This window comes from Cydia amplana, chromosome 24, assembly GCF_948474715.1.
Source record: "Cydia amplana chromosome 24, ilCydAmpl1.1, whole genome shotgun sequence".
NCBI classification, from domain to species: Eukaryota; Metazoa; Arthropoda; class Insecta; order Lepidoptera; family Tortricidae; genus Cydia; species Cydia amplana.
This window is the reverse complement of record NC_086092.1, coordinates 7,716,563-7,734,853: the sequence shown is the minus strand read 5'-3', so window position 1 is coordinate 7,734,853 and position 18,291 is coordinate 7,716,563. Positions and strand designations below refer to the sequence as shown.

Below are 18,291 nucleotides of genomic sequence, written 5' to 3'. Positions count from 1 at the left end.
CGAGACAATATATCTATCTACATAAAAAATGTATTTGGCAAGTAGCAAATTAAATATCAAATATATATGTTATTTGCTAATCTGTCATGTGGACGAAAACTAGAGACTAGAGCATGGACGGAAACTAGCACAATGACCCTATATCGGTAATATCACGTTATTAATGATTTATACTATTTATTTCATTGAATGGATTATGTTGATATAAAAATAAGGTGTTATAGAAAAATAATGTGTTATATAAATTATATAACAATAAGCAACGCAAATTAGAAGTTAGGTATACCTAATGAATATTTAGAAAGTCTTCTTTAAATTTTACCCTAAATTAGATCTAGTACCATGAAGTGGTATCACTTTCAGATTGACAATGTTTTTTAGTTTTTTGCTAAATTAGTGCACTATTTCATAATATTTACATGTAATAGTACTTACATATGAAAAGAAACGTGTTTTTTAAGTACGCTAGATGTTTCCGATCGGTTTTTACAGGAGAAAACGCTACAATTCGGCATTTTCTGCTCCTAACATTCCGCTTAGACTGACGTTTGCTGAATGGCGTATGACGTATGGCAACTAGTTTTATATAACCTCCTTGACCGGCGGCCGCCGACTTTTGGCAGAGGGGAACGCCTGTTAATGGCGGTTCCTGTTGGTTTATTATTCCGAGGTATTTGGTAATTGTCATAAACTTAGTTTCCAAACAAAATCTGTTACTTTTTTCACGGCCGGTTTGTTATTATTTTTAGCGGTAATAAATACATATACAATAAGTGGAAAAACAAAGACAATGCAATGTACCGCTCCGAGTGGGAAAGATTGCCTGATTTTAAAGATTGGATACAAGCACAGACAAGACATCCTCTAGCCTGAGCATAGTAACGCTACCCCCTCTGCCACAAATATACGGTAGTTTTACTCCATCTTCGAGTCAAAGTGTCTTTGTGTGACTTCCGTGTCTTTGAACGGACCAATCACGGCACGGGACTCGCTCACCTCGTCCCCCGCACCCCAGTATTTACGGCAGCATCGGTTTCATGAAATAATTGCTCTAAACTCGGTCTAGAGGATTCCTAGTCTATGGCTTGACCAAGTATAGCTAACCGAGTCAGTGCAAAGTTAGCTTGGTCTGACTCTATAAAAATTTTAGAAACAGCATTTTATGTGGAAGACACTCATTTTTAGTTTCCTATATATTGTTTAGCACTTTTCCAAATTATTTAGCATAATTCTGGCATAATCTAGACATAAGTCTGGCACTTTTTCAAATTCCGAGTTGGCAACACTGTTTACGTCAGTCCTGAGTCCACTCCAAATGTGACGGTGATCACAGGCCGCTGAAACTGTGTCAGTCAATATAAATGTTATTTCTCAATTTTTAATAATTTCCTAGTGAAACGGTGAATTTGGCGGCCTGTACGTTCGTCCGGGAAACTACAAGTTATAAACTACACGTTTTTACTGGTGAGTAGTGTTTAAATGTTGCACGGGAATTTTTCCTAGTATAAAAGTGAAATTTCGATTTCACGTAACCCGTAATGGAATCATTTGAATAAGAAAGAGGTTTCCTTGTTTCTTTGTTGGGTTTAGTTTCTTAGTATGCACATGTAGGCCTCAATTATTCTTTTATTATCAGGTCACGGCTCTTAGTCTTGCGTGTCGAACCGAATTTAGTCATTTAAAGTTATTGAGATATCCGGCGTAGAGTAGAGATGTAAAACAGTTATTTTCATAATTATCTGATAGTTTCCATAGCCGTAATTATTAAGGTGCTTTAAAATAAAAATCAGGTAGGCGTCATAAGAATAAATTCACATGAAAGTTAACTTCTATTTCATAAGTTTTTTTGTTGTATTCCATTCCAGTAATTAATTCGTATTTAATGTAACTAGATAAGAAAACAATAAGGCTAATAAGTAAGTGTAAACAAAATTAAAATTAATTAGCGTTAGAATAAAAGATACTATAACTATCTTTTCTAAACTCTGAAGAACATAGTAACCAATATATTTTCTATAGGCTTATCTTTTACTTAGTTATATGTGTGGCTTTCTATCACAGAAGGGTCCTTAAATATGCTTCAAGTGCAATAAGGACATTTCCAATTGAAATGCCAACAGAAATTCCGATAAAAAGGACCTTATTGCAGATGAAGTATACCGACTCTTCTCTGTGGAAAGCCACGTATTTTATTATTATCATAATTACAGTAGGGCCTCGAACATTTATTGAGACTCCAAAGCAGCGGTCGGCAACCCGCGGCCCGCGGGCCGCATGCGGCCCGTGAACCTGTCTCTTGCGGCCCGCGAGCCTCCCTGGCTATTTTATATGTAATATTGACAAACGACAATGTCTGATAAAATCATTAAATATTAACAAAGTACGGCCCGCGTCTACTTTGTTAACTACTATTTGGCCCTTGGCTGCTAAAAGGTTGCCGACCGCTGCTCCAAAGTAACAAAAACAAAGAAATTAATCAACAAAGTACCTTAACACAAAATAATTTTAAGAACTCATCTAATGTAGTCTGCCGGGTTCTATTTATTGACAGAGCAAAGGCTTTGTCCCTCAAATTACGTAGCATCATTTGTCAGCCCAGTCCAAACAAGTGGTCAATGCCGATATACTTGTAGCTTGCGAGTGGGGATTTTTTTTGACTAAGACCATAGAGAAAAAAATACATAGAGTGCTCACTCCATACATCAGTTTTAGTACCAAAAAGACTATTAGCATCTAGCATCGAGTAGCGGAACTATCAGTACTGCTACTTGACAATAGATGTAGCCACCGACCGGAAAGTCTTATGCTGTTGAGATAAGACTTTCCGGTCGGTGCTACATCTATTGTCAAGTAGAAGTACTGATAGTTCCGCTACTCGATGCTAGATGTAGACACTGAAATTAATAGTCTGAACTGATGTATGGAGTGAGCACTCTATGTATTTTTTCTCTATGCTAAGACAAAAGACTCGTCACATCCAGATTCGTCAGTCTCTTGCGAAAGTTAGGCTATGATCTCATCGTCAGTTCAGAGAAAGGGGTCACTCGGCAGTTCGGGTTACAGTGACGTTCGGATTACTATGAACGGATTATCAAGGCCCTACTGTATATTAATTAATTGCAAACATTCAATTGCCATGATGCTGATGTAAACATGTAACAGTTCCAAAATGCACTATTAACTCCAACGAACTGCGATTTACCAACCTACTGCTAATCACAGTTTGGCGAGGAATATAATTGTTGAAAACTGAAAATTGTATTGTAAATTGCTGAAAAGCAAATTTTTAAATGCAATTAAAATGTTGACATCATCACTATATAGTATAAAACAAACTCGCTTCCCTGTCTGTCTGTCTGTATGCTTAGATCTTTAAAACTACGCAACGGATTTTGATGCGGTTTTTTTAATAGATAGAGTGATTCAAGAGGAAGGTTTATGTATAATTTGTTAACCCGTGCGAAGCCGGGGCGGGTCGCTAGTCGCTTATTAATATATTGTCATCTAGCTAGTCCATAAGACAAGCCTTACTGAGCTTACCATGGGAATCATAAGATGAATCGACGCCGTCTTAAAATATGCCGAGTCCCTTGGGCATGATATAACAATTTGGGGCCCTTTTGGAAAGTAAAGCGAATTAGACTAAGATTTTTCTAACTTTTGTCTTAGGCGACGCTGCTTGGCAAGATTATTCCTAGGTTCATACTTAGCTGGTCTAAAGCCTTCGAGATTAACTCTTGGCTAACCCCCCAAAAAGAGAGTGTGAAAAGACAGCTCCGGAGGTGCAGATCGCGTTATATCTAATATATGAGCGTTTTCCAAAAAAAATGTACATTTCATTCATTTCTTCAAAATATTGACTTCCTGGGCTCATTTTACTCAAAATTATTTGTACATTCACATACATGAAAAAATGTGTCCCAAAATTTTGTATGAAAAAATATTTTTCCAGTGCGTCACGTTCATACAAATAAAAAAAATATTCATACAACACAATGTGACGATCTGGAAAGGAAATCTTGGGACACATTTTTTCATGTATTAGGCGTGAATGTACAAATGATTCTGAGTAAAATGAGCCCAAGAAGTCAATACTTTAAAGACATTAATGAAATGTAAATTTTTTTTGGAAAACGCTCATATACCTGTAGCCTATATACCTACGGTCAATCTTGATATAATTTTCGTTTATCAAGAACAAAGAATTAATTTAAATTGTCTCAGTAGACGACTTACGTTATGGTGGAAACAAACATACTCACACACATACATAAGTATCGACAAACTGTACGGCTACCACCAGTTTGGCACTGACATAAACGCTAGCGTGAACATACTTTCTATGCATCTCGCTCGTACTTACATATTAGTGCATTTGAACATTTAATGAGTGTCAATTTAATGAAATACTTAACTAATAATAATTTACTAAACGCGCAACAATACGCGTATCAACCGGGGCGATCGACCGTCGACGCGACTCGGGATCTAGTGTCGCGCGTCATGTCACACCTCGAGGACAGGCGACATGTCGCAGCAATTTTCTGTGACTTGTCGCGTGCCTTCGAAATGGTAGACCACACTCCTTCTCTTGAAGCTGTCACAGTACGGTATAAACGGTTCGTTCGCTCGTACAATCAAGTCCTTCCTAAACGGGCGGAAACAAAGCACGTATGTTCAAGCGCATAAATCCGATTTTGAAGAAGCTACTTCTGACTCGATATTCGAGAAAAAACTAAAGCAGATATTGTTGGACATGGCGTGCTACAGTATTGACGAATTCGTTAACTGCTACAAGTCACTGACCCATCTACACAATTATTAAATAAATTACCTATTTTAAGTAGAGGAAACACCCGCATTGCATGTTATTGTAATTTGTGATATTACCAGTGTACCTAATTAATAATAATGTATAGTACTTATAGGATAAGAAAATGACATGTAAATCTTTTTATATTTTTATCAATAAATGATCTATCTATCTATAGTGCTATAGTAAATTGCGAAGACGTTAGCGGGTATGTCAGTGTTGACACTATCAGTGACTCATGGTACGGGTACTCTGCGTTTTTAGGACCCATTTGACATAGACATGATAATTTATAACCGTAGCTTCTTTTGTTCAGCTAATAGTTACTCGTACGTAGTCGCCATCAGATATATCGGAGCGGCCAAGGTGTTCACAATATCTGAACACGCACTCTAACGCCCTGACAATAGAGGCGTGTTCAGATGCGGTTCAGCGGCTTAGCCGCTCCGATATATCTGATGGCGACTATGCGGTATGCGATTTTTGCAATCATCTCACGTACACTGTTGGGGCGTCGTAAAGTAAAGCTTATTGCAAAGATACAAAGTCCATACTCGTACACCGATGGTCAGATTACGTAGGTAGAGAATTAGCAGCAGAAGTTCTGCCGTCCTCAAACTGTATTTAATTTATTTAATCTTTATTGTACAAAAGAAACACTTATCGTACAAAAGGCGGACTTCATGCCAAAAGCATTCTCTACCAGTCAACCTTAAGGCAAAGCAGAGAGATTGTGTATGAGTATGAGCAAAGAGAATTTGAAATAGAGGCGGATTGTCAAAGTAAATTATGTAGCCACAGTACTGCCATCTTTCGACGGAAGATCAAAACTTAGAACGCCATTTGACTTTGATCCTTATCCTTTCAATGCTATGTGTTAATTCGTAAAAAAAAAATAACGCCATCGACTCTACAGTAGGTCAAAGGTATGGTGCAATCTTTTCGAGCGATGGCGCCACATAATTTACCATGACAGTAACTCTCTACTACACTCTTTTCTCTTTGGTATGAGCAACATTAAAAGGCGCGGACGCGTGCGATGGATTTTACCTACATGGCACCCGCCCGCTCCGTGCGCCCGCGCCATCTAGCGGACGTCTTAAAGGCGTCAAATCGTCCAGAGTAGTAGAGAGAAAAAAATGTCGGTTCTGGTCGCTCGTTTTCCCGCGCTGTTTGGTCGCAGCAGTTCACCTAACACGCTCCTCCTCGCTTCGCTCGTTGTTGCACCTATCTTGACTCTGTCAAATGGCAATTCGTTATCGAATTAATAAATGTTTTGCCAATTTAATGATTTAGCAAAATAAATGTATTTCAAATGTTGTAAATTCTTACAATAAAACTTCGGCGAAAAGATATAACAAGTTTAACAACGTGTAATACACCATACTATGGTCATAGAGAAAAAAAACATAGAGTGCTCACTCCATACATCAGTTCAGACTATTAATTTCAGTGTCTACATCTAGCATCGAGTAGCGGAACTATCAGTACTGCTACTTGACAATAGATGTAGCACCGACCGGAAAGTCTTATCTCAACAGCATAAGACTTTCCGGTCGGTGCTACATCTATTGTCAAGTAGCAGTACTGATAGTTCCGCTACTCGATGCTAGATGCTAATAGTCTTTTTGGTACTAAAACTGATGTATGGAGTGAGCACTCTATGTATTTTTTTCTCTGTGCTATGGTATATACAGTGCATCATTATAAATGTGTCGCTGCGCTTGTAATAATCGGACATAATTAGGTAATAGTCGATTTTTTTAAAAACCGAAATGATATTCGGGAAGTTTATTTCTAAGGTTTTCTTTTCTGAATATTTGATAGCGAAATTTAAGTTAGGTACAAGCGCAATGACGAAGAGTTTATTTATATATCATGAAATAACTATAACATTTAATTGTTATGTAAATTAACATTATGATGCGCAACGCAAACGCATACAACTTGACGACTATTCTGACGCACTCGCCCTTATAACGCATCTAACAATATTTGTTCATGTTTAATACCAATTTCTATTAGATATATGTACGTACAATGTACTTATATAATTATATTCCACTGCTGGGCACAATAGCCCTTCCAAAAGAGATTTTATCTATCTATCTAATCTAATACCTTTAAACGAGCAATTCTTGTATATTTATTTATATGTATTTCGGGGATCTCGGGAACGGCTCTAACGATTTCGATGAAATTTTGCTATAGGTATGGGCCTATGGGGTATGGGGGTTTTCGGGGGCGAAAACTCGATCTAGCTAGGTTTTATCTCTGGGGAAACGCGCAATTTTCAAAGCAAAGCTCTTTCTCCCATGCAGATATTATTAGTAGATATGTCACGGATATTCGACAACTATCACGGTTGACAACGTCTGCGTAACTTACTTTCTATACATCTTGCTCGCACTAATATGCAAGTACTAGCGAGATACATAGAAAGTTACGCACACGCTATGTCAGTGTCAAACTGGTGGTATAGCGCATAGGTAATTTGACATAGTCAACAATAAATTTAAAAGTGGAAAAATTAGGGCTCATTTAGACGGTGCGAGAACTCGCACGCGAGTTTGATTACATTGCGTCGTTTGATTGGTCGGCTGAATTGATGTAACCTCAATGGTCCGCAACGTAACTAAAATCGTATACGAGTTCGCGCACCGTCTAATGAGCCCTTTACTGTCTTGGGTGAGACTTGACCCATAAGGTGGAAAGATTTGCTGGCTATGGGTGAGGTCTTGGTGACTCAGATGGCAGAGCGCTGGAGTATCGATCCAGAGGCCGTGAGTTCATAGCATCGTTCGCAGACGTTTCTGCTTGTTAAAAATTAAAAATAGTCGACAATGTCAACTATTAACAAATGTGTCGCACAGTTGCCAATGTCATGCACATATCCAATATTTGTTTGTAAACATGGACTCGTCAAGGAAGTGTGCCAACGATCAAGGCCACTAGAGAAAGCGTATGAAATTAACCGCTACAAAATATACCCTGTATAGTAAGAGCCTATATATTGAACGCACTGTTTAAAATTAGACTCTAAAGTGTAAATGTTACGGTATATTATTGAACACGCCTTTGTATAGCCGATTGGTATTGAAGATACAAAGTAGCATTATCTAGGGATAGACGTACCTACAATTCGCATTGAACATAGGGATTTTTAAAATAAAACATTATCATTATACAGTCAGCACCAGAAGTTGCTAAACGGGCGAGGTGTTCAAAATTACCTTGACCACAGAATAAACAATAGTACTACCGTACAGAAAACACACTTCCTATAAAACCGAAGTTTGACAGCGATTCAGGGACGAATCATGCTAACCCTTACTAATGGAGGCCCTATCCCTTTCGGCTATTAAGAGTTGTCAAAATTCAAGTCATTATCTTATCTGTGTATCACAGTATCACAGTCCCCACTGCCTTAATTGACGCACTCTTATTCTCTGATGCTGACCGTATTACCTACATAGGCGATGATTTTATTGAAAACCAATATACTAAGTACATATTGCGTCACATAATTAGCATATAGTTAGTGTTGATATGCAGAGAGTAATAACTAACCGATATTGTAAAGTCAAAATGTACTAAGAATTTCGTCTATAGTCCGTCGCTAGGTAGTAAAATAACATTTAAGAAAGGCTCAATGTACATTACAATGTACACTCTATCTAATTCGAACCTTCCAAAAACTACATAAATTAGCTTTTCTTTTGTTTTCTAAAACAAACGAAAGTCACCCTAATCTACTATACAACAAGGTTCAAATTAAAATTGGGGAAACTTTGTATGGTGGGCCTTACGAGAAGTCAATGATCACTCGGGGACGCCGTGTTCTCTTAGAGCCTCCCCACACTAGCGTCTTTCGAGCGTCGGCGTCTAGTCAGCGCTATCATAGAAAAATATAAGTAAAGAAAGAGTGGTAACTCCATACATCAGTTTTCTTACCAAAACGCGAGTTGTTTCGTAGTCGACATCTAGCGTCAAGTACCGGACATTATCAGTTCTGCTAGTTGACAATAGATGTCGCGGCAAACTAAAACTCTAATGCTCAACAATTTTCAGCTAATATTGTAACCGTATGCACCGGAACTCTATTTTCAACTCTTTCCGCTTATAATATTAGATGTAAATTGTATTAGCAGTACATTTTTCGTCAGTAGCGACATTTGTGACATCTGGTGTCAAGTAGTGGTACTGATAGTTCCACTACTTGACGTTAGATGTCGACTACGAAATAACTCGCGTTTTGGTAAGAAAACTGATGTATGGAGTTACCACTCTTTCTTTACTCTATGGCGTTATGGAAAATAGCGTTACTGCGCAGTTGCGTCAACGCTGCGTCGAGCAGCAGCCATAGAGTTGACTAGACGCCGACGCTCCAGCATGAATCTTGTATTTGAACTGGATCAGGCATGAGGGGTGGGGAGAAATGACCGAACGGGATAGTCTTATGTATCTTTCAGTAGGAGTAGCAGCGAAAGCGCTATTATTGTTTGTCCCTGTCACAGTCTCACATTTTTTAGTCCTTACCGTAAATCAGTATGGATTATGGTGGGCAACAAATAAATTCGACCAATCATAGTGTCGCATTGCGTATGTTTTGTCCCTCACGGACGCACGCGTATACCACATTTGACTATTGACTATTAGGATCCTACCATCTATGGTGGCTACCACTATACCACATCTATTAGGATCCTACCATCTATGCGCTCGAGAGACGCTAGTGTGAGGTGTCCTTTAGATACTAAACCGGTCGAGTGACTTGCCCAATGTGTGAGTATGCTAAACATAGCGGCCCGTTTGCTGACTGACATAGTTCCATTCATGGCTGTCAGAGAGTAGCGAATTAAATGAGAGCGACCTTCACCGTTTAGAGCGGGGTTTTTCAATCTTTTTCATGACGCGACCCTTTAGTAAAGTGTCATTCTATGGAACTTGCTAACTATGTAAACAAAAGTCACTAGTACATTCAGCATTCAGAGACAATTTCAATATGGCGGCTTTTAAGCAATATAGTATCCCATATTTACTTCGAGATATTTGGCATCAAAGTTGAATAATTTTAGGCCAATAAACTGGTTTTCTGGTCATAACTTTTGTTAATTAGTTAGAATTAAAACCCTAGACACACGTCAAAGACCCATATATGTAGATTTCGTATACCTATTATAGGCTCCTTCACAGCAATATGTATTACATATTTCTTTCGAAATCCGGTAGACAAAAATAGAGATATAACATTGAAAACCCGATAGCCGTTCGTCTTATAAATCTATATATAGTGATCGTCTTATAAATCAAAAATCGATGAAAACCGCAGGTTGCTCTTAAGGGACGTAGACAATAATATACGTGAAGTATGTAAAGTATGATTAACGCGGAAATACTTTCACGTGAGACCTCGCTAAACCGGTTACTTCTCATTTTAGCCGGTATTATTATGGTCACTTTTCCTTTTAATATTTAGGGACCGTGCGCGTTGGAGGGTCTGCCATCTTGTGGCCTGTACAGTCGCCATCAGATATATCGGAGCGGCCGAGGTGCTCAAAATATCTGAACACACACTTTAACGCCTTGACAATAGAGGCGTGTTCAGATATTTGTGAGCACCTTGGCCGCTCCGATATATCTGCATGATGGCTTTTGTACATAAATATGTACATTGCCAAAGCAAGTGCTGCCGTCTACCGTTCTCGTGCGTTTGCTTGTGGTTCTGCCATCTTGTGGGCTACATCGGAAGCATGAACTTCATATTTACGCTTCGCGCCAAAAATCTTAACAACTCCTGTGCTGCCCCCTATAGTTCATGCACGATCCCTACATGCGATTGTAAGAATATTTTTACCTAAGAATATGTTTAAGGTATTAACCACGAGGCTGATTTAGGATTTAACTAAACTACCCTTACCGAGATTCTAACCCAGGACCATCGGCTTCATAAGCAGGGTCACCGACTAGGCCAGACCGGTCGTCAAACTAAAGTGTCATTCTATGGAACTTGATAACTATGTAAACAAAAGTCACTAGTAAATTCATATTTTTTGACAGTTTCAATATGGCGGTTTGTTTACATAGTTAGCAAGTTCCATAGAATGACACTTTACACGATTATTGTCGTTCTAAATTAGGCAGTTTAGCCATTTACACGTATGTAAACAAAGAATTGACTTTAATGACTTCAAAACAACAATGTGCATGTTTCATATTGAAGGTTCGCCTTGAATTGGTAAATATTTACGAGCGAGACTGCAAACCTTGCTTTCTACTGTTTTGTAACTGATTAGCGTGCTTGTATTTCGTAGGTTAGTTCAAGTGTGAGGTAAATTCAGTTCTAACCTTTTCTTTCGATATTTGTAGGGTAGGATAGAGATAAAACAGCTGTATTAAGTAGGTATTGAAAACCATCTCAAACCTAAATGGTATATGGTATGAATACTTAAGACTAGAATTTATCCAAACTAACCTTCAAACCTTTAGGAAAAGCGCGTACTCCCATCTTAAAAGCCGGCGACGCACTTACAACCCCTTTGGTGTTGTGGGTGTCCGTGGGCTACGGTAATGGCTTACCACCAGCCGATTGGTCTACCCGTTTGCCGCCTATATCATTAAAAAAATCTTAGTTCTTTACTTTAATGCTATGTTCGAAATACCTAATGCTAAACTACTCATGCATAAACTACTCACTCTGGCGGCAATACATTGCAGTAATACTCCCTATTACTTAGGTAACACATGATTAACTACATATATACCTACCATAGAGAAATATAATAAGACAAGAGTGCTCACTCCATACATCAGTTAGCCTATTAATTTCAGTGTCTACATCTAGCATCGAGTAGCGGAACTATCGGTACTGCTACATCTATTGTCAAGTAGCAGTATTGATAGTTCCGCTACTCGATGCTAGATGCTAATAGTCTTTTTAGTACTAAAACTGATGTATGGAGTGAGCAATCTATGTATTATTTTCTCTATGATATATACTTAAAATTCACGTTGTAATCACGTTTACTATTATCATTTTCAGACATAAGCTGCTCAGCAGCTCTCAGCAAAAATGAAGCTCTGGGGCGCCCACGGAGAGTTCTGCGCTCGCCACCAATGGGAGGTGATCGTCGCCACCCTGGCCTTGCTGGCCTGCGCGGCCAGCGTCGAGAGGCACGGCCCCGGGGCCGGGAGCGAGCGCTGCGCTGGCTGGGCCCGCGCCTGCCCCGGCCTGGAGGCCGAATACCAAGCGGCAGACGCCGTCATCATGACCTTCGTGCGATGCGCAGCCTTACTATACGCCTATTATCAGATCTCCAATCTACACACCATAGCTTCTAAGTACCTACTCATCATAGCCGGCGTGTTTTCTACGTTCGCTAGCTTCATCTTCACTTCGGCGCTTGCTAGCATGTTCTTTAACGAGCTAGCTGGTATAAAAGACGCGCCGTTCCTGTTTCTGCTAGTGGCTGATGTCGCTAGGGGTGCGAGGATGGCTAAAGCGGGCTGGTGTGCTGGCGAGGACCAGGGCAAAAGGGTTGGGAAGGCATTATCCCTGCTAGGACCGACTGCTACTCTAGACACTTTGCTAGCGACTCTTCTAGTAGGAGTTGGGGCGTTATCAGGCGTTCCAAGATTAGAACATATGTGCACGTTCGCCTGTTTAGCTTTGCTGGTTGACTATCTGGTGTTCGTGACCTTCTACCCGGCCTGCTTATCCTTAGTCGCTGATTTCGCGGCTAGCCGCGGCACAATTTCACCAGATGGAGATTTTTCGGAATCCGATCTGAAACCTAACCCTGTAGTCCAGAAAGTTAAAATGATTATGGCCGCTGGGCTGCTCTGTGTGCATTTAACTAGCCGTTGGACCCTCACAGCTAATAACGGGCATATGGAGGGACCTTTAAACGAGAACTCGACTCCGATTTCTCAGGAGAACGTGTTGCTACACTCTTACGTCAAATGGTTCTCAGTGAGCGCCGATTATATAGTTATAGCGACACTCCTCTGCGCTCTGATCATTAAATTCATATTCTTCGAAGAGCAGAGAAGTTGGATTATTGATATGAACGATATGGTAGTGAAGGAACTTGTAGCGAAAGAGGAGACACATAAAATTAATAAGAAACCGATGTTTTCTGTCGGAGATGACACTATGGCTGAGACTTCCACGCAAACCGATAATATAATCAGCGCAGACGAATCTGAATGGCCTACATTATCCCCTAGTTCTTCAGCAAATAAACTTAACGCCAAAAAGCGACCGATGGCAGAATGCCTAGAAATCTACAGATCTGAAGGCGCGTGCACGTCTCTCAGCGACGAGGAGGTGGTCATGCTGGTCGAACAATCACATATTCCTTTGCACAGACTGGAAGCAGTCCTTGGGGACCCCTTGAGAGGCGTGAGACTGCGTCGCAGAGTCGTTGGAACTCGGTTCCAAACTGACGCAGCTGTAAAACAACTGCCATATCTAAATTACGATTACAGCAAAGTGTTGAATGCTTGCTGCGAAAATGTGATAGGATTTGTAGGTGTGCCAGTCGGTTACGCCGGGCCTTTGGTGGTCGATGGAAAACCTTATATGATCCCGATGGCCACTACAGAAGGGGCTTTAGTCGCGTCCACCAACAGAGGCGCGAAGGCCATAGGAGCTAGAGGAGTCACAAGCGTTGTCGAGGATGTAGGGATGACCAGAGCGCCTGCTGTGAGGTTCCCGAACGTCGTTCGGGCTCACGAATGCAGGCAATGGATAGACAATAAAGAAAACTATGCATTAATCAAAGAAGCTTTTGATTCTACCTCTCGTTTTGCAAGACTTCAAGAAGTTCATATAGGAGTCGACGGCGCCACGCTTTATTTAAGATTCAGAGCGACTACGGGAGACGCTATGGGCATGAACATGGTCTCAAAAGGCGCTGAAAACGCCTTGAAAGTGCTCAAAACTTACTTCACTGACATGGAAGTCATCAGCTTATCGGGCAACTATTGTTCCGACAAAAAAGCTGCCGCGATCAACTGGGTGAAAGGCAGAGGGAAGCGCGTCGTGTGCGAAACTACTATATCTGCTGAGAATTTAAGGACGATATTCAAAACGGACGCTAGAACTCTTTCTAGATGTAACAAGATTAAGAATCTATCTGGGTCAGCGTTAGCTGGGTCTATAGGAGGGAACAACGCTCATGCAGCCAACATGGTGACAGCTATATTTATAGCAACAGGGCAAGATCCGGCGCAGAATGTTACAAGCAGCCAATGTTCTACAAGCATGGAAGTATGTGGAGAGAATAGTGATGACTTATACGTGACTTGTACTATGCCTTGTTTGGAAGTGGGCACAGTAGGCGGGGGCACAGTATTGACTGGACAAGGCGCTTGCCTTGAGATTCTAGGGGTCAAAGGGGCTGGGGTGGTCCCTGCTGAGAATTCAGCGAGACTTGCGTCTTTAATTTGTGCCACAGTTCTGGCAGGGGAACTAAGCCTTATGGCAGCGCTTGTGAACTCCGATCTGGTCAAATCTCATATGAGGCACAACAGATCCACTCTCAACGTACAGACCATGACAAACGACACCACCATGTCGAACCACCTTAGAGTCCCGCGGTTATAACATGCGTGTTACTTAGTTGTAAGGCAATGGGGTTGGCCGAAGTATTTAGCAGATGGCGCCATCATAGCTTGCCCTGCCAATCCCTAGATTGTGTCAAATTTTTGTTTTTTTAATGACCCGGATAGAAAAAAGGGCAAGCTATGACGGTTCTATACAAACCTTTGACAGTTGCCAACCCCATTTTACTCGAATTATCGGCGGATATTTTTGTACGTTTTTTTAAGTGTATTCTTAAGTATTAATATTCATTATTTTAAATTAAGTTGTGACGCTGGTTGGCTTCCATATTGTATTTTCAGCGTGTGTAGCTATTATGTCACTGCCGTGAACCTTCGACATGTTTGTTATGTTATGTTTGATTATTACATGATTATGACATTATTAATTGACAGACTTTGTATATTTCCATGTAGTTAAGTCATTAGAAATTATTATAAAATCACTAAAAGTGCTGCGCCAATGACCAGAAAATCGGAATAATAAGACTGTTAACTTTTTTTCGCAGTCAATATTAAGGTTTCTGACATAGCAATCTCAACGCCATCTATAGTGAACTTTCTTAGTACCTACTAAAATCACAACACAAAAGTGTTTATGAAAAGCGTAACGTCACCACATGCAATTTTATGTATACATGTACTCTCACCTACATTTATACTACCAAAAGGCCAGGTCACTCCTAAAACTTAATTTGTTGTCTAGACGCGGCAGCGTGTCAAGCCAAGTTCAAAGGAAGAGAACTGGCGAGGCAGCGGCCGTGTGATATATTACTTACACGAACCATTTGGAGCCACTTTTGACACCTACGTAACTCAAAATCTATTTAACATAAACATATAAAAATTGGTTCATTTATTAAGCCTTTATGGCTAACTAGAACCCTAAATAACATGAATATAGCTCAACCGGTTATACAACACGAATAGCAGTCACAAACATGGAGGGTGACCAGTTATTGATGGTTTACCCTATGTTGCGGCGTTGCGGTGAGTAAGTTTGGTTGCCTGTAGTAGTTGAGTTAGTGACTAATAGGTGGCGTTGCTCTATATTTCTTGTCTCTGACATGAGTAGATGAGTACCTTTGAACGCTGATACTTATCTAATAACTAATACTTCTTACAAATATAATAAGTATTTCCGCTCGATGGTAACAATACTTTATCTAGTCTAGATTAGATCTGGTAGTTTCTTCGTAAAGAACTGTGACGTGACGTTTTAATAATGGAACAAATGTATTTACCCATTTACCCATAGGTAAGCGTTTTGTCGTAATAATATAGAAAATAGGAAGTATGGTAGCCAATAATAGATTGTGTTGTAAAGTAGTCAAATGCAATATTTACACGCTGAAGAGACATTAAATTTATACGTGACTTTAGAGCGAAAGATGCTAGAATATAGAATTCAAAATGTTGCGAGGAATTATAACATAAACCTGAGCGTAGCGAGGGATTTAAACGTTAGTGCTGCTTTAGGTTCTAATTTGTTTTAAAGTTAAGAACAGCGAAATATTTTATTTTTATACCGAGGCTAACCTATGTTGACTCCAATAAAAATGAAGGTCCTTTCTTGAGAACTACACAAATGGTTGTAGAAATGTTTATTTCTGATAATGTGCCTTAACTCGGTCTTTATTATATGGTTTGTTTATTTATTTGTTGTAAATAAAAGTGTGGGATACATCGTAGTATAATTTCACTTTTTTCCCTCTTCGTCATTGACGTATAATATCTAAGGACGGGCTAATGGGGCACTAAACATCGTACTAGTTCAGCGGTGCTACCCACGAATTCCAGCCAATCGTGCAGTCGTAACGCGACTAGTTCCGACCAATAGCGCGCGTAATGCGAACTCGTCAACCAATCGCGCGCGTGATGCGAACTCATCAACCAATCGCGTTGTAGCGATTTCACACCGCTGTACTGGCCCCCCCTGTCATGCCTCATTATTATTGCCCGTAAAGCCAGTCCCTAGATATCTATGTCAATGCTCTTCGTACATAGCTCAAGCCATAAGAACAACGCCATCTAGTTTAACCGTCAAACTTCTATGAAATTATGACGTTTAATCGGTCTTTGTCGGTGAACCTACGGTGCGGATATATCGGTCATTGGCGTCCAAAAGGTTAAACACAGACTAATAACACTTGCACTTAGTGTGCTATCAAAATCGTTGCAGACTTATCTTGGTCTAACTCAAGACTAGATGGTGTTGACAAGCTTTTGTTTTTTGGCCGATCATTTGTATGCCTACATGCCTAGTTAGAACTTTGTCTTATCTCGAATTCGACGTGGTGCTTTCCATAGAAAACGAAGCGCTGGAAGCTCCGGCCCTGCCCCAGCCCGGTCTAGTGTGTCATCCTTAACCTTTTCGACGCCGTGTCAAACACAAAAGCTATCACTCAGACGCCACATCACCGAAGTGTCAAAACTGAAATTGAACTTTATGCATATGCACGTAGGTCTATGTTGCTCTGTGGTCTGTGACCGATTAATCGGTCTTTGGCGACGAACATACGGTGCGGATATATCGGTCATTGGCGTCCAAAAGGTTAAAGTGTGTAGGGGCATTTCTAACTCAATAAAAACACAAGTGTATTATAAATATAATAATATTTATTTCTCTTTCAAGTCATTTTTTCTTCACAAATTAACAAGATTGGTTCTTCAACAACACTAACGGTCACTCCGCTATATACATTGACACACTGTACTTTAAAGAGATCCGGCGAGAAGCGGAAATGACGTCACACTTCCGGTCCCCGCCATCTTACACTACGCCTCACCACTAAAACGTGGTTCGGCGAAAAAAAAAACAGTAAAAATGAGATTACCCCTTTACAAATGCGTTGGCTAAAACCGGCCCAAAATAATTATTTAATTTGACGCGTGTACGTTTTAAGATACCCTGTGCCCTATTTGGACCGACTTTGAAACCAGGGGCCTACCGCGAAAACAGAAATTGCGGGGATCATTCTCATTTACTCTAATAAAGGCGTAGTTAGAGTGACAGAGACAGATGCCCGCAATTCGATTTTCGCGGTTATAGCCCCGTAATTTAATAAGAGAGAGAATATCGTTTGTGATTAAGAACTAGAAAATTATCTGGACGTTTTAACCGGAGGTTAAACTTCAGTGAAGCTTTAGGACTTTAGTTAGACCAAGATAAGTCTGCAACGAGTTTGATAGCACACGCAGTGCAAGTGTTATTTTAACTCGTTCACTCTCCCAACTGTTAACCTTACGGCCTTTTAATAGAGGCTTGCCGTGACCCATAATATATGTGGGGCACAGGGCAGGTAACGTGTTAAACGTCAAACTTCTAAAAAATTATGACGTATTAACCTTTTCCACGCCGTGTCAAACAAAAGCTGTCACTCGGACGCCACATCATTGAAGTATCAAAACTGAAGTTGAACTTTATTTATATGCGCGTAGGTCGATGTTGCTCTGTGGTCTGTGACCGATTAATCGGTCTTTGGCGTTGAACCTACGGTGCGGATATATCGGTCATTGGCGTCCAAAAGGTTAAACACTTGCACTGCGTGCGTGTGCTATCAAAATCGTTACAGACTTTTTTTGGTCTTAACTCTGTTTATATTAAGGCCAGTCCAGACTGGATATTAAGAATAAATTGGCGTCAATCTCATTTAGCGTACACAATTTAATCACCAATTTTAGATTTAATCGCTCGCAATTAAAAAAAAATGCCCCCTAACGCGCATACTAGCGTCGAAAATTGGTATTCTTGCGACATCTCCATTTGACCGGTCAAAATCTTAAAATTGAATCAAGTGGGACCCGCGAGCCAATTTAATTCTCGCGCCCACGCCACCCGATTTGATCAGGCAATTTAATCAGATTGGGCG

The 18,291-nt window shown here is 40.2% G+C and overlaps 1 protein-coding gene across 1 annotated transcript; it reads left to right on the top strand.

The window, feature by feature from the left end:
- Positions 1 to 1,315: 1,315 nt before the first annotated feature.
- On the top strand, positions 1,316 to 14,445 carry LOC134659229 (3-hydroxy-3-methylglutaryl-coenzyme A reductase). The gene is made up of 2 exons (XM_063514858.1): positions 1,316 to 1,464; positions 11,856 to 14,445. The coding sequence occupies exon 2, from the start codon at positions 11,886 to 11,888 to the stop codon at positions 14,421 to 14,423; it is 2,538 nt and encodes an 845-aa protein (XP_063370928.1). The 5' UTR covers positions 1,316 to 1,464; positions 11,856 to 11,885; the 3' UTR covers positions 14,424 to 14,445.
- The last annotated feature ends 3,846 nt before the right edge of the window (positions 14,446 to 18,291 follow it).